The sequence below is a fragment of the Suillus subaureus genome (assembly GCF_016647635.1).
Source record: "Suillus subaureus strain MN1 chromosome Unknown BJ212scaffold_18, whole genome shotgun sequence".
Lineage (NCBI taxonomy): Eukaryota > Fungi > Basidiomycota > Agaricomycetes > Boletales > Suillaceae > Suillus > Suillus subaureus.
This window is the reverse complement of record NW_024538574.1, coordinates 375157-396451: the sequence shown is the minus strand read 5'-3', so window position 1 is coordinate 396451 and position 21295 is coordinate 375157. Positions and strand designations below refer to the sequence as shown.

The window sequence follows — 21295 nt, the reverse complement described above, 5'->3', positions numbered from 1 at the left end:
TTATCGTACACTTTCTCTATCAGGTGTCCCTTCACTATACAGTGCTGTCATGTTTGACCCTCTTAGCTCTACTAGCTCCATTTTTGCCAATGGAAGTACCGACACGTCACCGCCATGGCCAACAACACCGCACGAGCCAAATTCTCCAATACCCCACTTGCGTCGCGCTTCCCCGTCTTCACCGTCACCAGTGAGTGTCCAGAAAGCAGAGACAGACGGGCTATACGGTAGAGAACCCAAAATTTACGGTCAGCCTGAACCTGGCCTTGTCTCTCCGCAGACGACAGTAGGCTCAAATGGCACAAAATACGAGAAGATGGAGCCGTATCTACGTGTGCGAATCACTGGAATGGACAGGAATAGGCGGGATATACTCTTCAAGCTTGATGCCCAGGTAAGCTAGCTATATTTTATCATCCATATTGTAATCAGACTTGCACTGGCAGACCACACTGTCTAATTTTACGGGAACTACATACCGCAATGTGTCCCGTTCATACCTCGAGTTTCAGCAGTTTTACGAAGCGCTGATCAACAATTGTCCTCATACCATCATCCCTGCACTACCCCTTGCCCAAACCTCGGCGCCTACAGACGAGGAAGATGATCGTCTTGTGCGAATAATGCTGCAGAGGTGGTTGACGCGGATATGCGAAGACCCAATTGTTATTCACGACGAGGAACTGCGCTCATTTATCGAGAGTGACTTTGGTTATCAACCAACGCCACGTCCTCGGCGTAAAACGGGTTCAGGGTTTGGGTTGATACGCCGGGGCGTACCTGACGAAGACGAGGTACTGCAACGTGCACGATTCGAATTAACGAAGCTTGAAACGCAATTTTTCGATGCTGCTAAAGCTATCGACAAACTTGCGATCACACGCAAATGTAAGTGGCTTGAAGTTGATTATCAGGCTTGTCCATTTGTTGATCTGGGTTGTAGCTTTGGCTGCTGCGCATGCGGAGATGGGCAACAAACTCATTAATGTTGCTACTACGGAGTCGCATCCCCCTCTTGGACATGCGTTACAGAAGCTTGGAAGAGCATGGCATACTCTTACGGATCTGGATCAAGCGCAGGCGATTAGTGAATGTGTCGTCATCGGGGATACCCTTGGATATCAAGGTCTAAACGCCCGTTCCGCAAAGGAAGCATTGTTACAACGAGCTGGTGTACTGGAGGAGTATCAGGCTGCTGTAAAGTCGACGATATCTAAGCGAAGGAATATAGAGCGGTTGAAGGCAAGTTCGAACATTAGGCCTGAGCGAGTGGATGAAGCTCTGGAGGACATAGAGGAGGTAAGTGTAATTCGCTTGGTATTTTCTCGGCGTGAGAGCGCTGATATCTGCATTTTTGTAATAGGCCAATAAATACGAGCAAGTGCTTGCTCAACGAGCTAACAACATATCCCAAAATCTTCATCGTGCAATGGATACACACAAGCGTACTGTTGCAGATGATATCACCGCTGCTTTGATTGAGCACGCTCGCTCGTCAATCATGTACGAGAGGCAGCTACTCCGAGAATTGGAGGCGCTTCGCACAGATGTCAATAACGCCAACCAGAAGGTAGCACCTCCAAACCCGAATGGCATCCCAAAGCCATCTGTTATCTTACCTCTAGAAGACGATACGCTACCCACGCATACCAGGGCCACACCTCCTGTCGCAAAGCCTTCAAATCGGATGCCGCCAGCCGCTCCTTCACCCACTCAGTCCTCATTCAGACATAACCCTACTTCCTCCTCAATCACCTGGTGCGGGTCCCTCGATACCTCAGCGGAACTCCTTCACACACCCGCATGCACCCCCGCAGCCACGGGAAACTGGCCCGCCTCTGGGCGGCCGCTTTGTAGACGGGACCCAGTCGATGTTTGTTAACCCCTCATCACCATCACCGTTGGGCCCTCCGGTAGCTGCTTCCGCCTCTTCGCTTTTACCCCAAGGCCCTCTTGGGGGAACTATTCATTCTCCTGTTCCATCCTCTGCCACACATCCTCTTGCAGGTTTCGCGCAATCCCCATTGGCCTCTAACGCTCCTGTTCGCCCCGCAAGCACACAACAGGCAGTAGACCCTCTGGGAATGTTCGCCCCGACGAACATGTCACAATCAGTGCGGGTACACCCATCGCGACCACGCTTGGATGCGCGGGTTGCAGCGAGCAAGCTTGCTAATATGTTCTAGTCGTTCTGATAGAGGATGGACCATGCTTTCACATATGTATCGACTGATAATGCTCAATGTATTGTTGTTCGTCTGTCAAACTGAAATGCTGGTCCTCAACCTTCGACAACGCAGATACTCGACCAGATCAGTTTTAAATTTGAGTAATGGGATACATGTACACTTCCATCAATTCTGCCATAGTTGTATATTTCCCTCAGTCGTCATCACATCCATCTACAGCAGGGACTTGAGGACCTCGACAACCTTGTCGCCGACCTCGACAGTCGTTGCTTTCCCTTGCAAATCAGCTGTTCTGATGCCATATCCACCAACACTTGGCTCATCCAATACCTTGCGGACAGCAGCTTCAACAGCCTGAGCCTCTTTCTCGAGACCGAGGGAGTACCGCAGGAGCATGGCTGCGCTGAGAATGGTGCCGATTGGGTTGGCAATGCCCTTGCCGGCAATGTCGGGAGCAGAGCCGTGAATAGGCTCGTATATGCCTGAAGTAGGCTTAAAAGAGGGGTCTGAAACCAGTGCAGGTGCACCAGCAAGGGATGCCGATGGCAGCAATCCAAGAGAACCAGGGATAACACTCGTCTCATCTGACAAGCTGAAATCAAATTAATGAATATCACCACAGGTAACCAACTGAATGAGACTTACATGTCACCGAACATGTTCTCAGTCAGTACTACACCGTTCAACTTTTTGGGGTTAGCCACGATTATCATTGCAGCGGAGTCAACGAGATAGTGGTCAACGGTCAGCTGAGGGTATTCCTTTGCCAGCGTTTCGGTGACAACCCTTCTCCACAACCTCGAACTTGCAAGCACAGTTTGCCTTGTCGATAGAGTGGATGGCGAGGGGTGGGTTGGCAGCAAGAGCAATTTGTGCTGCAACCCTGGTAATTCTTTCGACCTCAGCAACGCTGTAAACCATGGTATCATATGCGGTGTCGCCATCGCCTTGTTCCTGACGAGGACCAAAGTATAGACCACCGATCAGCTCACGGATGACAATCATGTCGACACCCCTGGCGATCTCTGGCTTCAGAGGGGTGTATGAAAGCAAGGAGTCGGACGCAAAGTTCGCTGGGCGAACGTTTGCGTATAAACCCAGAGCTTTGCGGATGCCCAGAAGACCTTGCTCAGGACGGACTTTTGCCTCGGGACCCCACTTGGGGCCACCCACAGAGCCTGGATTCCAATCAGTTACATGGTCGCAAAGTTGACCAGGATTTTGCTCACCTAGGAGAATGGCATCCGCCTGCTGGCATGCTGTCAGGGTGGATGCGGGCAGGGGTTCGCCATATTTGTCAATGGCACATCCACCAAAGTCATGAGACTCGAGGATGAGCTTGACCGATGTAGATGTCTCGCTGACGAGATCTAGCACTCGCGTTGCTTGTGCAACAACATCTGGTCCTGTAAGACCGTTTAAGCTCCAAGCTTGGTTGATTAGATCAAAGGAATGACAAACCAATGCCATCCCCTGGCAGAACAACGATGCGGTACCTGGATATGGAAGTCAGTGGTAATCATATATGGAGATCGACAGACTGACGACTTGGGAGACATTTGAATGATGGAGAAGCGGAAGATGAAGGTCGATATTAATTGCGTTCAAGCTCTTTTTAACATCGTTATAAGTTATAACCTGGAGTGTTCGGCTGTCCGCGCTATCGGCCGAGGAGATAGTGTGATCATGTATTGCCTGCATAAGGTAGATCTTCCCACGTTTATCATCATGTTAGCAGGCTATTAGCAGTTACTGGTAGCGCTCAAGTCTAAGAACTTCTTCTAAAACTTCACATCGATATGGCAGAATCAAAACCTCGCTGTAAAAACTTGGTTTTAGATGCTGGTCCATTGCTTTCGCTTTCACCACTGAGGGGCCTGGCAGAGATCTACCTTACGGTACCTCAAGTTCTGGATGAACTCAAGGACAAACGTGCCCGGGAACACTTTGAACGATTGGGGCTATCTGCGGGTGTCCAAGTGGACGTACGCAACCCTGATGCTGCTGTCGCTTGCTCACGGTCAGCACAGGTCTCTATTTTGTTGGTTACTTACACACCTTCTGCTCTCCAGTGGTACAATTTGCGAAGAAGACGGGAGATTACGCTGTCTTGTCCCATGCAGATATCTGCGTCTTGGCGTTAACCCATTCGCTTCGTGTGCGCGAGCAGGCATCGTCAGAGAATGACCCCCAAAAGGCAAGGTTTGATGAGTCTAGTATCACAGCCCCGATCTAATATCTAGCTAGTAGAGTATTACCAACGAATTTGACGATAACGTCCGAAGTCCCCCAGTTTCCACTTCGGATCCATCAGAGGATATTCATAGTGAGAATGACGAAGGTGAAGAGAGGGAGCCGCTAAATATCGAAATTATCCGAGAAGGGGGCGGAGATATAGCGGAAGAAACGCATCATCCCTCAAGTGACGAAGCTCGACCATCGGATCAGCCACTATATGACGACCCCTCTGATGAGGATGATAGCGAGGGCGAATGGATTACACCCAAAAACGTCGCACTACACAAATCCCAAGCGTTGCAGCTATTACCTTCTGGCAGTAGTGGTAGTGGCAGTAAGAAAGGGCGCGGACGACAGGAGGAGGATGAATTTGTACCAACAGGTTGCATGACTGGAGATTTTGCGGTTCAGAACATCTTGCTGCAGATGGGTCTGACATTGGTCGGGACTGAAGGCAAGCGGATACAGAAAGTGAAGAGCTGGGTTCTTCGGTGTCACGCTTGCTTTAAGTGAGTACCAGTCCCACTGATTGGTATCCTGTTCTTACACCACAACTAGGATCTGCAAAGACAACTCAAAACAGTTTTGCCCATCTTGCGGTAACCCTACACTAATGCGGGCATCGGTCACTGTCGCGTCCCCTGATGCATCGCCAGATGCTCCTGCAATGCAAGTTCACCTGAAGAAAAACTTCCAGTATAAAGTAAGAGGAACGAAATATTCAATCCCTGCACCCAAGCCTGGGTCGGCCAAGACAGGCCCCGGAGAAGGTCTAGTATTACGCGAGGACCAACTAGAATACATGCGCGCTAAAAAGCGTGCGGACGGTAAACGAGACCGGGAGGAGCGGCGAATGATCAAGGGCCTGGTTGATAAGGGTGGCGAGGGTGGCGTTAGTGTCGGTGGCTGGTCAGATCCTGATTGGATGCCAGGAATGTTGAGTGCTGGGACCGGAGGACAAGGGCGATCATCGCATGCTGGTGGAGACATGCCGCAAATAGGGTATGGGAGGAAGAACCCCAACGAAAGGAAGAAATGGAAGTGATATAGACGTTCATTGCTGAAAAGTACATTACCCAGTTAATTGGGACGGGATTATACAACTGCTCCTCTGATTTACGAGCCTAGGCTGCGGTTCATGAACCTTCTTTTCTGGAATGCCATCCACCACTTGCTTGGCTTGCCCGTCCCGTCAGCATACAGGCGTTCCACCAGACGAGACGCCAGTTCCTGGCGGACCTGCGTCAAGTATGTCCGCAGATACTCTGTCACGATATATCTATTATTCACTCGGGGGAAACAATCGAACCGAACGTACCTGCATCTGCTCTGCTCTGAGGCGGGGCATAATGGGCATTAAGAGGGAATCCAGCATCACCTGGGATAGCGAAATTGTCTACAGATAAAGTATTCAACATCTTTGATGCTTCAATCTGCGTTGGCACTGTGCGAGCAGAACCGATCTTCGCCAAGCAATCAGAGATATAGAGAATGAGGATGATTAACAGTCGGTCCGCAGGCCCTTTGATCTCAAAGTTGCGGAAGAGCGAATTGGCGCGAAAAAGGTCAAGGGTCTCGTCTATGATATCTCCTTGCTCTGGATCGGCTATATACACGACAGTCAGCATGATGGTAGTGGCTACTGCATATTCCAGGAGACATACAAAGGGGAGCAGGACCACGGATTTTGGTTCTGATCGGCAAGATGGACATGTTGCCAGCTTGCATTGCATCAGGGAACTCGTTGAAAGCAGAGTGGTATGCCTATAAAGTTTTGATGTTCGCCATTAGCATTGCTCTTCGAAACTCTCCAGAGGACTCGCTCACAGGCATGGCGCAGCGGTGAGAAGTTGAGGGTACACAGCCACCAATTAGGTTGTGTTTCCTTTTCAGTCTCAGTACAACAGGAGGATTTTGCGTGCAACGTTCAACGTTGTTCGACCTTGAAAATCAACGACTTCGGAAACCATGAACCAATATGATGAAATTTATGATGAACAAACCTCTCTTATATCACCGCAGTCTATGAAACCCTCTCCGGATACATTGACGAGTATGTTATACTTACTCTTGTATTCATTTCGTTCCCTAATTGTTATATAGAACTTGTGAAGCGTCTCAAGGCACTAGCAACGAAGCTGCTTCCAGTGGAAGTTGACGCGAAGAGCATCGATGATCCAACAAGTAGGATTATCACTCCCAAAGTCATATCTGCATTCTCGGACGCAGCAGGTGATTTTGTCGAAGCGGTGAGCGACTTACAATCGTACTGAGGTGCTCGACGTGCTCATTGTTCCAAAAGCTCCCATACTGTTTACTTCGTGCTCACGCTGAGTTCATGCGAGAGGCATATCTCGACCCTGCAGATTTTGGCGAGAACAGCGGAAGAGGTAAGTAGAACTGCTTGTGCTATCGTTACTTGGTTGAAGACGAGCCCTCATAAACACTTACTTTGGCAGCTGTGGCATGTGAAGTGCTGGCTCGTCGCATTATTCATCAGAGCCCATCTGAGAAAGTTACATCTCTCATGTCTACTCGGCATAGGCATCGTGAGCCTAACGGCGATATCAGCGAGGCCTCGAGTGCTCTCGAAATTGCCATTGACACCCATTGGTCGGTTTTTCTTAGGGATATATGCAATTCTCTTACATGTTGTTATGTAGCACTATATTTTTGTCTTCTACCGAAGCGCAGAGTGGTGAGTTGGCCCCGAGGTAACCTATGAGTCGGGTGAGCTGATTGTTGCCCCAGTTGTCAGGGCATTGTGGGACGGAGAGCTTGTCCAGACGCTGACAGATCAGGACGATATTCAGTGTGAGACAATGGATGGTTGTTTATTCTCCATGCTCAAGCATTGACAGACGTATCCTACCACGAATCACGGCAAGCTGGGGTTTGGGGTCACATGGATCCTTCACGCATTTCCGTTCCCCGGTATGGGTTACTTCAGCTGCATTGTAACCTATTCTTACTTGGGTACAGGTATCAGAACTTCCTCCGCATCGTGGTGCGTCATATATTGGGTGAACAACCACTAGCTTGATATGATTACACAGATTTGGTTTTTCTTTCTCGCTGTGTACTCTCAAGCCGGTAAGAGACTAATCTCATTACGGAGCGCTAGTCATTCCCTAACTAATTTGAAGTCCGCGAACCGCTGGAGCGACTTGACCCCAACCATACGATGGTTGATATCTGGGAAGTTGTACTTTATGTCATGGCACTGGCATTCTCACTTGAAGGTGAGGGTATCCCGCTGTTGTTTGAACAGTGTGTTGAATTATGTTCCAGACATACTCAGGGTAACTTTCTTGCGCCTCAATCCGCTGTAACATCTTACAGGTCATCCCAGTTTTACAAGCTATTCAAATATGCAACCTACCGCGCCTTTGGATTTTGGAATGCCGTCGCATTCATAACAGATTCCATATTATTGGCTGCGTTTCTGCTTCGCATCGCTGGTCTTTACGCCACTGGAGATCACTCCAGCACTCTACGCTTAAGGAGCTTTCAAGTCTTGAGTTTCGTTGCCCCATTCATATGGTTAGCCAATCCTCGAATGATCATGAGGCAAAATATCTAACCAGCTGTTTATGGTTTCAGGATTAGTTGAGCTCCACATATCTGTTGGTGTTCTATCGACTCATGACTTTTCGCTTCAGAGCTCATTACAATCTTTGATGGTTACCAGTAAGCACATATTGTGTCGTACTCGTATAGAAGATGTTGATGATTTTGCAGGTATGTTGGAACAATGCAAATATGCGTCGCTCGCATGCTACAAGAGTCGGGCATCTTCTTCGCGGTTTGTCCCCTTGTAGTATATGGTCTCCCCATTCCTTCATCTCTGTACAGCTGTTGTCGGTGCTCGGGATTGGATTCTTGCAGGGTCTATATGCTCTAGATGCTGCCGACGGTTTAAGCGAAGATCCATTAATTGTATGTCCGATTTTGCCTCTCCTTAACCCTGTCTGATTTCAGTCAGATCGTCAATGTTCTTGTTCAAGGCTTACTTCAGTCAGATTAGCTATTTGTTTTCTTAATTTGAGCACCTGCTGAATTTTCTTAGGTCTCCCAACTACGACAGGTTCTCGGCCAGGTAAAGTCTAATATCTATATTTTGGAAGTCTCTGAACAATGTTTGCAGCCCCGTTGGACTTGCGTTATACTATCTGTTAGTGCTCGTTTGATGATTCTGCGTGCTTGCTGATTGACAAGCTCTATTTCAGCTGGAATGTTGCAACAGCGATTATCCTGCTCAATGTCCTCATCTCTTTGTTCTCCTCAGCCTATGCTGATGTCGGTATTTCATCTTTTTATGAGTTTTCATGGGCTCAACGGATGATCAGGTCGTCAATGACGCTGAGGCAGAGTATATGACATTCTATGCAGCAAAAACTGTTGCCATGATCCGCGCTCCTGATTCGTATATCTATCCTGCGCCATTCAACCTCGTAGAATTTTTCTTCGTAGCGCCTTTTGAGTAGGTTTTCTATTCTTGTGGCCCTTTGCAGTTATTAACTTCTTTTTGAGAATATTTGGACTGCAATCCCGGCTATATGCAAAAGTGCGGCATGACTTTTCAATTTGCAATCTGTACCCCTGACCTCTTTGCAGCTCAATCGGGTCATTATGGGCATAATTTTCTTCGTTCCCTTGACTATCATTGCGCTCTTTGAGACATCAAATATGACAAAGTCGTGGATGGTCAACTCAGATGATGAGGTGGATACTGAAAACCCTGATGTTCTGGATCCTGTAGTCGAGGGGCCAGACGCAGACCAAGGCTCGGAGATCAGCAAGATCCCCTTTGATGAGCTTGTTAAGAGGTTCCCCAATACGGAACAAGTAAGTCTTTTCCTGCTTTTTCTGTTGTCCATTAACGTCTCTATAGTCGATGGAAGCTACGATCATTAAGGAGATTAAAGAAATCCGGGCAAGGTTGGAGGTGTTGACGACGAAAGTGGACCGCTTACACACCTAGACTTTATACCAACACATTACTCGCCCTCGGACGTGGATATTACAGGTGGATGATCTGTGATGGACTGGAGTTAACTCGTCGGCCCTTGTTTTTTCTTCTTGTGTTGGTGGAAATACTGAATGTTGTGCATCGATCGTATCAGTTTTACACTGTAAAAATTACGGTGTAACGCAAATCATTTGGATCCGTGCGAAGATAATCAATCAAGTCCTACAGCGTACTTTGCCGAGCGCTGTGAAGGATGCGGACGCGCGCACTGGATTATCGGAAAGGATGAGTCATGGCATCAATGTAGAAGAACTTATTTCCCAGCACTAAACCAGTATCCTTTCTGTAGCTTTTCAGGAACGGCGTATTTTTTTCGCGGTCCCAGTTCGCGCGACTCTACAGGAACACTACCTTGACTACATGTCTTACTGAACGTGGGTATAATGCGTTGGCGTATCCAGGGTGCCCACAGCCTGGATGCTTTTTATGTGATCCAACGCGTTGTTGTCAGGAGTCCTCACCAAAGTACAGCTCTGGACGGGATTTAGTCTCCACCAATTTACCCCAGGAATCTACTTGCAGGCAAGTTCAATTGATTTATCTGCACTTAGAGCCAGAAGTGAGAACTTCTGTGGTTCTGTATACAAAGTGCAGGGCACAGACTCAACATCAACCAACAAAAACTGCCTAGACTCTCAAGGTACTCCCTCATAGATTTGACCATACCTTTTGCAGTGGCATCTTGTATGATTGCATTATTGATCTTACTGATGAATTTGTACTTAAAGATCATTTACTGGAGATACTGCTGCAGAATTTGCAGCATATCTTGGCCATATGTTGTCACAGCCTTCCCCTGCCTTCTGATGACACATTTCTGAAAGGAAATTCTTCATATGACCTGTGATATTTCAGGATAGGATCCGGGCTAGTAGTACTGCGGATATGGCAGTGGACTGTTGTTTTTTGAACAGCCTCAGACTTTATGGCAACACATTTCAAACTCTTTGAAAGACCTCTAGGAAATCATCTTGAACCAGATTTTTGCTCAGAGATATTTGCAGGCATGTTCTCATTCTCATATTGACTCTCTGAACTCACTGGTGCTTATAGAGTTCGACAAAGAAACCCATATCTTCAGAGAGGACCCTGATGGCTGGATCCCCTGGATCTAGATGGGTGAGTATTCTGGTCACAATTAAAACTTGCAGATATTCAAGCTTGACTTGCACAGCACAAAGAGAGTGCGAGTGACAAGCTTGTTGTAGTTGCAGCTCATAACAAATTGGAAGATGAGCTGCCACATTACGGGGCAGCTATAGGGGGGAAACAATGCAAGAGATTCAAATTTCAGCACAGCTGCCCCCTTCCCACGGTGCTTGTAACAAGGCTCCACTCGAGTATCAAAGCCTCGAAGCAACCGCAGATCAAGGACATATAGAGTTCAGACTGTCAGCATCGTTTCTCCCTCGCTGTGGTATTAGGCTGGACATGCTCCTCTACGTGCAAGCTGTGGGGTGACATCTTCCATTTACAAAGAATATGAATATGTATTCTTTGGTGTACATAGCTTGAATTTGATAATCATCCGTCTCGCCGTATCTCTGAACTTGAACTTGAACTTGAACTTGCTAGTGGCCCACAGCAAAAACGCACAAAGGACCCGTAGTAGGGGTACGATAACTTGAAAACTTCCATTAAACTGAGCTGGTAGGATGTAACTCGTAAATCACTGCAAATAGAATCATAGCATAAAAACATATGACAACGAATCAATACGGAAAATGCGTGTAGAACGTGACGAAAGACATAAACACCTGCGTGAGTTGAATGCGTGAAATATAAAATGATAAAAAGGGCGTTGCACAGGATGTGGAATAATAAGGGTAATGCGTCGTATACGAAGCGTGAAGCCATAACGAAAAGTGTATTATGAAAAGGGTCACTCATCTCAAAACCCATAAATCCCCATGACATGACGTGATATTATCCATTAGACTTCGCTATGCCCCTCCACGAATCGAGCGAACTGGTCCAGCAGTTCCACCTTTTCTGTCTGTGATACCGACGAGGCAGTGAGTAATTTTTCAACACGCGCTAGGAGTCCCCGAGGCCCTTTTAGGGGTATCACGTGCGCGTCAAATCGGTGAACATCTGCATAAGGAGATAACATCATGGTCAGACAAAATGATCAAAAGTAACAAGATAACATATAGAGGCGTAAAGTAGTACTAACACTTCTTGAACGCTTCGAATCCGGATTCAGAGAGTACGTTCTCAAAGACTTTTGTGACATCCTTCCCCCGATTACGCTCCTCCTCTTGCTTTTGCGAAAGGAGAGATCCATGTATAACGGCTTCTTGACGGACGCGATTAGGTGCCCAAGATAAACCAAGTTTAAGATCGAGTGAGCGGCCTTTGCCCTTCTTCTCGCCGCCTGGCTCGTATATTTGTTGCACGCGGCCACGAGCACTTTGACTCTTGTCGCGTATAAAACCTCCCCCAATCCCCAACTCACACCGCAGAGGAGAGCTGGGGGGCAATGAGGCAGGTCCTTCTGGTATGTCAAACTCTTGTTGATGAGGGGATGACGGATGGGGGGGCAGTGTAGAGGAGCTCGGTAAAGGAGAACTTGAAACTGATGAAGCCGGCTCGAAGGGGAACGGTCCGTGCGACGTGCGTTGAGTTCGTCTACCTGATGCGCGTCCCCAACTGGATGATTGTCCGGGACCAGGGGCAGACTTTCCCGTCGACTTCGACTGTGCAGAGGCGGATGCGGATGAGAAGGAAACCACCGAGGTTTCGCCCGTATGGCTAGCAGAGAGCTGGGCAAGAATGGGGGAGTCGGCTCGGGTGGGATGGTACGCGAATTTTTGCGACTTCCCTGTACGATCAGATGATGATGATGCCGTTCGTTCTAAGGCTGTCGATCGATGAGCGGTAGCGCCAGTTTTGCCAGATTGTGTTAACCCCTCGCCTTTCACTAGCGATGCATCGACTGTTGAGCTACTCCTGTTGAGACCAGAGACGGGTCTCTCAAAGTCAAAGCTTCCATGTTTGATGCGACGGTTGGTCATATTTCGCGGAAGACCGACGGCTCCAGGGGGATCATGCCGACCACCGGGTTTCTGCTTCTTGCTTTCTCTGGATAAATCTTTGCCCCCGAACAACCGGGGTGGGAATCTGCTACGCATGCGGTTGTATGCAGGATCTCCGTCGGAACCGGGGCTCAGAGCTGCCCGTGCATGCAACTTTGGAAGCTCGCTGTGAACAGTGATCGGATCCTTGCTGAGCAGAACTTCACGCGCTTTCCCCTGTCCTCCGCTCACCGTTGGTGGTGTGGTAGCAGGTCGCACTGGAGAATCTAATTCTGCTGTTCTTTGTGGAGTCGGCGGGGTATGAATGATTTGCGGTATGGCTGGTCTTGCTTGCGGTGCACAAATCAGAGGCTGTTCCACTGCATCTTCTTCAGACATAGACTCTACCGTGGGCAATAGCGACACCACGAGACCACCGAGGTCATACTGGTCGCGCGAGTCGATTTGCGGTGGCGGCGGGGATAAGTTGATGATGGGGGATGTCTCCTCCGAAAGCGAGCCAAAAATACTAGGGCGCGAGTCATCCAAGCGAGGTGTCTTTCGCGCTTGTGACCGCAGTTTCGAACTGCTGGTATCACGTTCATGTTCCTTGCCTTTGCGGGATTTTCCGAAGCGGCTAAGGGTAGAGGCACTGGTCTTTGAATTGGATCTAGTGTTTGTATGACTTGACAAAGTAAGAGCGCTGTCCGAACGGTCATCGGGTAACGCAACGGCACTGTCATGAGCAGTGTCATGAGATCCGACAGAGTGTCGTTTGTGACGTGACGGGAGAGCTAGGGGAAGGTGGCCCGATGATGTCATTGGCGTATGCGTATGTGTACGAGAACTTGAGGCCAATCCAAATGAAAGTCTGCGGGGAGAGGCGGACAATGGGAGAGGATTGGAGGGAGTGGGTATGGTGCCAGTGGATGTTTTCGTAACGCGCGATTCATCAGTAGACTTTGGAGTGTTTGGTCTAGAGTTGAGCCTGAATGATCGTTTGCGAGAGGGTATGTTCTCAGCTTCCTTTTGAGAGAGGGATGAAGATGATACTTTGCGGTCAGAAGATCCTGGTGACGGTTTTCGGGACGGGTTGGCCAGCGATGACTTCCGTGACAGGGCAATGCCAAAAATGGAGCGCAGCTCTAACTTCCCGCGCTGATTGAGAGAAGAGGGGGTGCTTGAACGAGTTGCACGACCGTGATCCTCTTGAGATGCGAGCTGATCTTCGTTGGCCTGTTGATCGAGATCTTCTCCTTGGGTGTAATCGTGCGAGTAAACACGATGCGATAATCTTTGTCTTCGTCTGATAGAGTCGGAAGGAAGAGGGGTGATTGTGGAGTGTGTGGCAGTGGTCGTGGATGATATCGGGCGTGTCGAAGTATGCGTGCCTGGCTTAAAATTTGACTGACTTGCTGAAGCGGACGGACTTGCGTGGGCTGCATGTCCTGGTTCGTACGCCAGACTGGTGGAACGCACATGACTGATGCGAAGCTTAGAGGCAGGCACCATAGGCAGGGTTGGTACATCCGTCGTGGATTGCGCAGCACTTGAACTGACAGTCGATTTGGCGTGGGGTCTGGAGCGAGAACGAGAGCGAGAGCGAAAGAAAGCAACGATCTGATGACTCCATGTATAAGCTCATGTGTGGAAGACTGAAATAGGCGAGCGCACCCTGTTTTCCTTTCGTGCAGGACGACCGATTCCAGGCTCAAGAGACGATGAGGCAAGGGCAAGAGCGGTCATGGTGCAAAAATGCGCAAACTTTTCTTTGTGCGTTTGATGGTGGAACCACCATCAGCTACTGCAACTCCAGAAAACGGAAGTCGGGCCTCGTTTTGGGCTAAGCTGTGCAAGTATCAATTCTGAAACAAGAATATTAAATTAGGGGATAACATACAAGATGCTTTTTGACTTTGACCTAAGTTGGAGAGTGACCGTCTCTGGAAATTTTGGACTGGTAAGTCAGTCGCGGAGTGAGGACGGACGAGCTAAAGACAAGTCAAGCACGTGTTGTGAGCAAGGCATGTGCGAGAACGGATTGAAACGGAACGAAACTATTACTTACCGTAACTCGGAAAAGAAGACAGCTACACGTTGTCTCGACCAGTCCTCTACTTGCTTGCACACGACACACACACACCGTCGGACCACCACGAAAATTCAAGACAGGTCACGGTCCCGGACTTGAAGGGTTTCAATGCGATGTTGCAGTTTTGCAAACAACCAAATTAGGACAGACCCTAGTCTAGGGTTAGGTGCACGTGCATGTGATTGTTGCGTGATTGTTTCTCATCGATGTCATCTTATGGAACTCGTGGCTCAGCGCTCAGCGTTCAGCTGACAACTCCTCGAGCAGTCCATGAGCATCGTATAGCACTTTCATGTCTACTTCGCACATCTGACTACCATGAATTTGATAGCCAGAAATTCATTCAGACTCAGAGCACTTCCGCACCGTCTGAGCAGTCTTACCGTAACTTCTCTGCGACATCAGGCAACATGCGCAACCACAGCAATACCATCTTTTCCTTGCGTCGATGCTCATGCAGCTCGTGAATCTAAGATATTAGCTTCCTCGTTCTACCGTTATTCACAGACAGGCACACGAGCATCATCAAGCGACAGTGGTCCGGAACCTCCCTATGCTCGCCCTAATCCACTCTCATATAATACGTACCACCATCAGTATCCGCTTGAACTGACGTATGGGTCCACATTACCGTCGTTTGACATCGCCTATGAAACATGGGGCGCTCTCTCTCCATCGCGGGATAACGTGATTTTACTCCATACTGGTCTCTCTGCATCTTCGCATGCCGCCTCTACGGAGCTTAACCCAACAGAGGGCTGGTGGGAAAAATTCATTGGCCCAGGTCGTGCACTCGACACCAATCAGTTTTTCGTAATATGCACAAACGTGCTGGGAGGATGCTATGGTTCCACAGGTCCTTCCTCGCTCGATCCAGAAGGTCAACGATACGCAACTCGATTCCCCATCCTATCTATCTTTGACATGGTGCAGGCCCAATTTAAGCTGCTGGACCATCTGGGCGTGCAGAAGTTGTATGCCAGTGTTGGTTCATCCATGGGCGGGATGCAAAGTCTTGCTGCAGGATGGCTCTTCCCAGATCGTGTGGGCAAGATAGTGAGCATTAGTGGTACCGCAAGGAGCAGTCCAGGCAGCATTGCAATGCGTCATGCTCAACGAAGCGGTCTGTTGTTCGGGCATCTTGCAATATATTTCCTTGCTGAATGTCACATTAGTTCTCATGGCCGATCCAAATTGGAACAATGGCTCTTATTACGATGGTCTACCACCACACACAGGGATGAAATTAGCTCGTCGTAAGTTTCCGTTTAGTTCCACGGTTCATATCATAAAGCTACAATTGTTGGTCGTGCAGAAATAGCGACCATAACATATCGCTCAGGTCCTGAATGGGACCAACGATTTGGAAGGAAACTTCGGGAACTGAAAGATGGACAGAGTCTGCCTCCGTTGCGGTCGCCGACACTATGTCCTGACTTCCTCATCGAAACCTATTTAGACCATCAGGTCAGTGCCTACCCACCTCGGTCACCTTCCGGTTAAACTCACCGAAAATTATCATGTAGGGAGAGCAATTCTGCCTGAAATATGATGCCAATTCTCTCCTTTACATCTCAAAGGCAATGGATCTCTTTGACCTTACCCTCCCTGCTCTTCAAGAACTCGCAATGACCCCTGCAACACATGCTCCGCCATCACCCTCAACGTCATCTTCTCGGCAATCTCTAGTGCCGTCTAAATCTCATCCGCCACCATTGCACTACGCACCTCACTTTCCCGAGCTTGCTGCTGGCCTTGAGCCGCTTAAATCGATACCCATTCTGGTACTTGGGGTCCAGAGCGATATCCTTTTCCCAGTCGAGCAGCAGCGTGAGCTCGTCGATGCACTTCGTATGGCTGGCAGTACGCAAGTCAGCTACTTTGAGCTCGGTGGGGTCTGGGGACATGATACCTTTTTGTGAGTGGCAGTCCTTCACTTTTCATTGGGTGGCTGTGCGGTGGCCCGGTCTTGCATAGCCTCCCCAATCAGAGTTCCAACCTTCGTGGTGCTTCCTTCGTGCACCGCTTTGCGGGGCCAATTGCACTGTTATTGCAGATTGCGTCGCCTATTGTTTTATTTTCCAAACGTCGCGTTTCTGTTAGATTGGTTTACTGACCGCCCGCATTCCGTTTTTTTACCCACAGACTTGATGTATTGAACGTTGGAGGGGCGGTCAGGGGGTTCCTATCCTGACCTCGTCCGATGTTTTCGTATCGTGCCATTTGATCGGTGCAACGTTCGTGAGCTATGAGGGTACTTCTAAGCAGTTCTAGAGTCCTCAGGGAGTACTTATGTCAGTCCTACTAACTGTCTTAATATTCGGGTCATGATCAATGTGGCATTGACTTCTTCAACTTCTAATACTCACGGCCCCACACGCTAACTTAAATTTTGTGTTGGCTATGGAGCTAAGTACCAGTGTGGCATGTTGGCATGCCGTGGCGCTGATCGCACGCGGGTCCTCAATGATTCAATATGCCCAAACGCAAGTGCCACAGTGCTACATACTGCATGCCAATCCGAGTTAGATTAGTGGAGCTATTGGTCGGGCTTGCTCCTCGTCGATCTTGGGAATAAAGTTTAACTTTGAAGGTGGCGACTGTGGGCGCACGGAGGGAATTGTAAAATAATTAGCCATTTGCAGAATACTAGGCCAATCGTCCAAAATAAAGTAGGACAACGTTGTTTGAATTACAATGTCCGACCAGATACTATGAATTTTTTGGGTGTGTAACGTCTCATGGTAGGAACACGATTGATTATCGGACGTTGAAGTTCGTTGGTCTGACATCTTGCCAACTTATGTTTTCTTTTTTGGAATTAGCAATTCTGCAAACGGCTGTAATGTTTGGGACTAGAATAATAACCCCCCGGCAGCGTTGGCTTGTCTGCACTGCCCACACACGTTATGAAGTTAATCAGAGCATGGTGACCGAGGGTTCTGCCTAATTTTCGGAGCATCAAAATACAAGCAAATCAGATATGAACTTTTTGAGGAGGAAACAAAGTTAAGTTTGTGTAGCGCATCAGTTGAGTGCCATAAAATAGTGATAAAAATCACGGTGAGCTCGTCCGTGAGGAGGCAAGGCCCGGAAACATGCAGACACTAAGCGAAAGCGGAAGCATTTCGGTTTACGTCTGTTGATGAATTATATGATTATGGAGAAGATAAGAGGTGGGGCGTTGGATGGCGCCGCAAATTTCCTCTTCTCTCTGGGCCCCCTTGGTCTTAGGCAAAAATTGGATTCGGGGTGCGGCGCACACTAGTGGAACGAGAGGTAAGGGACTTATTATTCAGACGGCACAGCACCGCCCGCCTTGTAATAACCCAGGGTTTTGTCGGAATACCGGGGGGTCCATGGAGTTTAAAATAAGGTACATTTTGGAGCAACAATTTTCTGGGTGGAATAGCTGACAAGCCATTGGACGACCAGCAAAGGGTTCAAGGTTGCGAAGTTTGAAGCAATTTGTTTTACCATATGAAATTAACCAAGTTAGCACAGGAGAAAAGCCACGCCTTGCCACATATACTTCCAGCATTACGCGGCCTCCGACAACAAAACACTGGGCGTCAGCCTTTCTCGACAAAACGCGTTATTTGATTCCCTTTACGACGTACCAGCATGTTGGCAGAAAAAATTAATTAACTGACTGACCACCTCGTGTTATCCAGCGGTATAAAATACTTGTCCGAGGTTGGCTTCCCTCACCGCAATGTCCACCTTTTTTCCCCAAGTCAACGTCCCCGCGCTGAAGAAATTCGCCGCCGCCGCTGCAGTGAAGCAGCATCCTGTCAAAGTGACAGGTAGACGGCCCCCGAAGGTGCCAACCCCAGTAGTAGCGAACGTCGAAGACGTCAAATGGGCTGGAGAAAAGGTCAGGTTGATTGTTTCCAAATAACCATCCGAACCTCACCATTGCTCCGGATGGTGCACAGATGATTCAGATTACGTTTGAACGCACCTCCTTACCTCTTGGACCATACACCATGATGGCATATTTTCCTCGCGGACGCGAGAGGCTAACAACGCAGGCTGTGGTGCGCCACACAAAAGTGCCCACTAATGGGCCGCACGTACTTACCCACTCCCAACAGTTAGGCATGATGGCCGCTGTCAGAAATTCGTCCTTGAAGATCGAGGTGCCCAAAATCTATGGGTACCAGGACCTCCTACCCAATGACATCGGAGCTGAGGTAGTCCTCATGGAAAAGGTATCGTGTGCCGACTGCTCGACAGTAGCTCTGCTACATTGTACTTCTTTGCGCACAGGTACCCGGGGAGAATCTTCAGGATGTGTGGCCCACCCTTGGGCCCGACGAGGAGCTCAAAGTCTGTAGCAAGCTGGCCGACCTGCTGTTGAAGTTGTTCAACACCCGTGGAAGCTTGATTTGCACCGACCTTCTTGGTACAGGCATCGACACCTCCGTATACAGTGCCCTCCTACAGGAAGGAGAGCAACACCAAAACCCTGACGGGTTTTCGCCGTTGATTTTATCGCGCCCGTTTAACGAGCCACCGTTGGATACAATGATCCCACAATATGCACTATCCACTAACGCTGATTATCTAACAGCACTGTGCTGGCGCGTTAAACGCCTTTGTGGTGGCAATGAGGATATCATCGCTCGAGCCCGCGACACAGGATTTGCAGATAATCCGCTACTAACAATAGAAGACATGGTGCAAGCTAGAGAAACCTTCAGACGGCTGACCAGTATAATCCCACATCATATCGGAGGATTCTATATCCCAGGAACGCTCTCTCGCGCAGCGAGGGAGGAGGCCTATTCGATTCTGCAAAACAGGAAATTTGGCATCTGTCATGGTGACATGCAGATGTATCGTTTCCTCGTTCGGTTCCTGCCAAATAAAGATGGGGAACTTCGTACTCCCGGTTCGGATATCGAGCTCGTGCTTTGCACGGGTGGGAGCACTCATTCCGCGCTCCACTTTGGTCATGTGCGCGCATGCCACTCTGGCTCATCAACCGGCCGATCTTGAACGAGCCCATTTCCTGGGATCGCCAAAGACAATTGCGCAATGCCATCTACGACATGATGAATGAGTCCAGTAGAATCGAGAGTGCCCGGGAGTGGATCATTTCGTACGTATACGGACGTGCCGAGCGGTGGTTCGAGGGATGCGTCAGTGCGCATTGGATGTACGGTCGGAACATTGAAGCGAATTTGGTGGACCTCAAGAAGTTTTGGGAATTTTGGCGTCCAGACATCCAGTTCCCGTTCGAGGTGGGAGTGGAGTACACTCGGCAACGGCAGGTTCTATCCTATGGGTCAGCAGACGAACCCATCACCGCACCTGTTACTGGAGAACTGGTTATTGCCCTCCTTTCTGCGAGCCCTCTTGGAAATTTGCTTGGAATGGGTAGATCTTGAAACGCATGTGGCTTCGAAGCTGGCATTGGAATGTCTCCTGTTAAATTAGATTGTGTACGAAGGTCATTAATGGGTTGTACTACGTCGGATATCTCACAGAATATTTTATGCACTTCAGTGAAGATTATTTTGCACGCATGCGAGCAAATACCGGTGCCATTGTACAGTTAGAGATAGAAGAAGTTTAATACATTGAAAGTCTGGGGCCTTGTCACTACCGAGACGCTTGGCAGGTCGCATGCAGACCCCGGGAACTCTGTACGAGGAATTTCCACATACCACTTTTGGATATTACTATACCTTCAGGTCGAAGTACCAAACCACTACGTAGTGCTAAATCTCCTTCAATTTTACTTTTACCACCTGTACATAGTTGACCATGAATCGCATATTTGGCTCTTCTTCAAGCAAGAAGCCAAAATCGACGCTCCAGGATGCCATCAATGCAGTGAGTAGGCTGTCGTCAAAATGGAGCTCAGGCTAACTCACTGACATCAGACAGATGCGCGCGTTGCCTCCGTAGAAGTAAAGATCAAGAAGTTAGATGGAGAGCTCTTTCGCTATAAGGAGCAAATGAGCAAATTGCGCAGTGGACCTGGTAAAGTGCGTGAACACCTCGCCTGGTGCTGCGCTTGCTAATCAATTGTGTCATATGTGTGCACGACACAGAATGCGATCCAACAGCGAGCTTTGAGAGTACTGCAGCAGAAGAAGCTCTATGAAGGGCAACTGAACCAGCTCCAGCAGCAAACATTCAATATGGAGTCCGCTGCCCTCACCACTGATAACCTACGGAATACGATGGCCACTGTGGATGCCATGAAACTGGCGAACAAGGAGATACGTAAACAGTACGGAAAGATTGATATCGACAAGATTGAGGTGTGTCTCATGTTCTATGCTGCCATCAAGGAGCTCATTCATTACTTTCAGAATATGCATTATGATATGGAAGAGCTTCTGGAACAGGCGAACGAGATACAAGAATCACTGGGCCGGTCATATGCCGTTCCAGATGAGATTGACGAGGCAGATCTTGAGGCTGGTACGTACACACATGGCTTTTCATCTCGGTTATTTCGAAACGTCATAATTATCACAGAATTGGATGCCTTACAGCTTGAGGAAGAGGAAGAAGGTCCCTCGTATCTTTCAGACCTCAATAAGGTCCCGGACTTCGTTGATGAGACTCCTGTAGAGATAAGCGAGGTATGTCCAACAATCAACCCATTGACATGTTTAACTCAACTTGGTTGGATAGCCAACCACAAAGGAGGCCGTTAAGACAACTTGATGGGCTTTCGAAGTTTGTATTGTGCATGTCTCCTTAA

General features: G+C 48.7%; 9 protein-coding genes across 9 annotated transcripts; 6 read left to right on the top strand and 3 right to left on the bottom strand.

The window, feature by feature from the left end:
• Positions 1-49: 49 nt before the first annotated feature.
• Positions 50-2186, top strand: BJ212DRAFT_1568868 (Vps5 C terminal like-domain-containing protein; the record flags this gene model as incomplete). The annotated part of the gene is made up of 5 exons (XM_041342015.1): positions 50-394; positions 447-888; positions 944-1299; positions 1364-1666; positions 1818-2186. The coding sequence occupies 5 exons, from the start codon at positions 50-52 to the stop codon at positions 2184-2186; spliced, it is 1815 nt and encodes a 604-aa protein (XP_041192567.1).
• A 216-nt stretch (positions 2187-2402) lies between these two features.
• On the bottom strand, positions 2403-3748 carry BJ212DRAFT_1481403 (3-isopropylmalate dehydrogenase; the record flags this gene model as incomplete). Its single annotated transcript, XM_041340250.1, has 6 exons — positions 2403-2781; positions 2835-2938; positions 2988-3367; positions 3419-3595; positions 3651-3685; positions 3735-3748. 6 exons carry the CDS (start codon positions 3746-3748, stop codon positions 2403-2405), a joined length of 1089 nt encoding a protein of 362 aa, XP_041192566.1.
• Positions 3749-3988: 240 nt separating this feature from the next.
• On the top strand, positions 3989-5472 carry BJ212DRAFT_1447261 (Nin one binding Zn-ribbon like-domain-containing protein; the record flags this gene model as incomplete). The annotated part of the gene is made up of 4 exons (XM_041338373.1): positions 3989-4195; positions 4279-4391; positions 4442-4936; positions 4986-5472. The coding sequence occupies 4 exons, from the start codon at positions 3989-3991 to the stop codon at positions 5470-5472; spliced, it is 1302 nt and encodes a 433-aa protein (XP_041192565.1).
• A 35-nt stretch (positions 5473-5507) lies between these two features.
• Positions 5508-6480, bottom strand: BJ212DRAFT_230724 (actin-related protein 2/3 complex subunit 3). Its single transcript, XM_041342706.1, has 4 exons — positions 6255-6480; positions 6092-6191; positions 5746-6033; positions 5508-5692 (listed from the first exon to the last, which is right to left on the bottom strand). The coding sequence occupies exons 1-4, from the start codon at positions 6258-6260 to the stop codon at positions 5544-5546; spliced, it is 543 nt and encodes a 180-aa protein (XP_041192564.1). The 5' UTR covers positions 6261-6480; the 3' UTR covers positions 5508-5543.
• BJ212DRAFT_230992 (uncharacterized protein) lies at positions 6279-9709 on the top strand. The gene is made up of 24 exons (XM_041342707.1): positions 6279-6480; positions 6531-6676; positions 6730-6817; positions 6887-7040; positions 7091-7125; positions 7179-7241; positions 7289-7361; positions 7410-7434; positions 7484-7520; positions 7574-7669; positions 7719-7729; positions 7780-7970; positions 8031-8035; positions 8090-8117; positions 8169-8232; positions 8283-8366; positions 8413-8444; positions 8497-8526; positions 8575-8601; positions 8657-8726; positions 8777-8910; positions 8961-8994; positions 9045-9275; positions 9322-9709. The coding sequence occupies exons 1-24, from the start codon at positions 6396-6398 to the stop codon at positions 9409-9411; spliced, it is 1833 nt and encodes a 610-aa protein (XP_041192563.1). The 5' UTR covers positions 6279-6395; the 3' UTR covers positions 9412-9709.
• A 1447-nt stretch (positions 9710-11156) lies between these two features.
• Positions 11157-14551, bottom strand: BJ212DRAFT_231763 (uncharacterized protein). Its single transcript, XM_041342709.1, has 4 exons — positions 14377-14551; positions 14151-14324; positions 11636-14096; positions 11157-11553 (listed from the first exon to the last, which is right to left on the bottom strand). The coding sequence occupies exons 2-4, from the start codon at positions 14220-14222 to the stop codon at positions 11393-11395; spliced, it is 2694 nt and encodes an 897-aa protein (XP_041192562.1). The 5' UTR covers positions 14223-14324; positions 14377-14551; the 3' UTR covers positions 11157-11392.
• Positions 14552-14784: 233 nt separating this feature from the next.
• On the top strand, positions 14785-17232 carry BJ212DRAFT_1357628 (homoserine acetyltransferase). The gene is made up of 5 exons (XM_041335782.1): positions 14785-15691; positions 15744-15824; positions 15884-16035; positions 16095-16486; positions 16714-17232. The coding sequence occupies exons 1-5, from the start codon at positions 14887-14889 to the stop codon at positions 16760-16762; spliced, it is 1479 nt and encodes a 492-aa protein (XP_041192561.1). The 5' UTR covers positions 14785-14886; the 3' UTR covers positions 16763-17232.
• Positions 17233-18283: 1051 nt separating this feature from the next.
• Positions 18284-19964, top strand: BJ212DRAFT_1481397 (uncharacterized protein; the record flags this gene model as incomplete). Its single annotated transcript, XM_041340249.1, has 5 exons — positions 18284-18445; positions 18507-18608; positions 18666-18782; positions 18841-19530; positions 19578-19964. 5 exons carry the CDS (start codon positions 18284-18286, stop codon positions 19962-19964), a joined length of 1458 nt encoding a protein of 485 aa, XP_041192560.1.
• Positions 19965-20343: 379 nt separating this feature from the next.
• On the top strand, positions 20344-21258 carry BJ212DRAFT_1481396 (Snf7 family; the record flags this gene model as incomplete). Its single annotated transcript, XM_041340248.1, has 6 exons — positions 20344-20412; positions 20463-20567; positions 20634-20846; positions 20898-21009; positions 21067-21173; positions 21226-21258. The coding sequence occupies 6 exons, from the start codon at positions 20344-20346 to the stop codon at positions 21256-21258; spliced, it is 639 nt and encodes a 212-aa protein (XP_041192559.1).
• Between the last annotated feature and the right edge of the window lie 37 nt (positions 21259-21295).

Excerpts from the sequence above, each read along its gene's own strand:
- BJ212DRAFT_230724 (XM_041342706.1), bottom strand. Across the intron at positions 6,034-6,091 it reads CCGTGGTCCTGCTCCCCTTT|CCGATCCAGAGCAAGGAGAT; the intron begins GTATGTCTCCTG and ends TCGTGTATATAG. Across the intron at positions 5,693-5,745 it reads TCAGAGCAGAGCAGATGCAG|AGTATCTGCGGACATACTTG; the intron begins GTACGTTCGGTT and ends ATATCGTGACAG.
- BJ212DRAFT_230992 (XM_041342707.1), top strand. The coding sequence starts at position 6,396 with ATGAACCAATATGATGAAATTTATGATGAACAAACCTCTCTTATATCA. Across the intron at positions 7,126-7,178 it reads TTCTACCGAAGCGCAGAGTG|TTGTCAGGGCATTGTGGGAC; the intron begins GTGAGTTGGCCC and ends TTGTTGCCCCAG. Across the intron at positions 8,995-9,044 it reads AATCCCGGCTATATGCAAAA|CTCAATCGGGTCATTATGGG; the intron begins GTGCGGCATGAC and ends ACCTCTTTGCAG.
- BJ212DRAFT_231763 (XM_041342709.1), bottom strand. The coding sequence starts at position 14,222 with ATGACCGCTCTTGCCCTTGCCTCATCGTCTCTTGAGCCTGGAATCGGT. Across the intron at positions 14,097-14,150 it reads CTGCACGAAAGGAAAACAGG|ATCGTTGCTTTCTTTCGCTC; the intron begins GTGCGCTCGCCT and ends TGGAGTCATCAG. Across the intron at positions 11,554-11,635 it reads ATTCGAAGCGTTCAAGAAGT|ATGTTCACCGATTTGACGCG; the intron begins GTTAGTACTACT and ends CTCCTTATGCAG.
- BJ212DRAFT_1357628 (XM_041335782.1), top strand. The coding sequence starts at position 14,887 with ATGAATTTGATAGCCAGAAATTCATTCAGACTCAGAGCACTTCCGCAC. Across the intron at positions 15,692-15,743 it reads GCGTCATGCTCAACGAAGCG|TTCTCATGGCCGATCCAAAT; the intron begins GTCTGTTGTTCG and ends ATGTCACATTAG. Across the intron at positions 16,487-16,713 it reads TGGGGACATGATACCTTTTT|ACTTGATGTATTGAACGTTG; the intron begins GTGAGTGGCAGT and ends TTTTACCCACAG.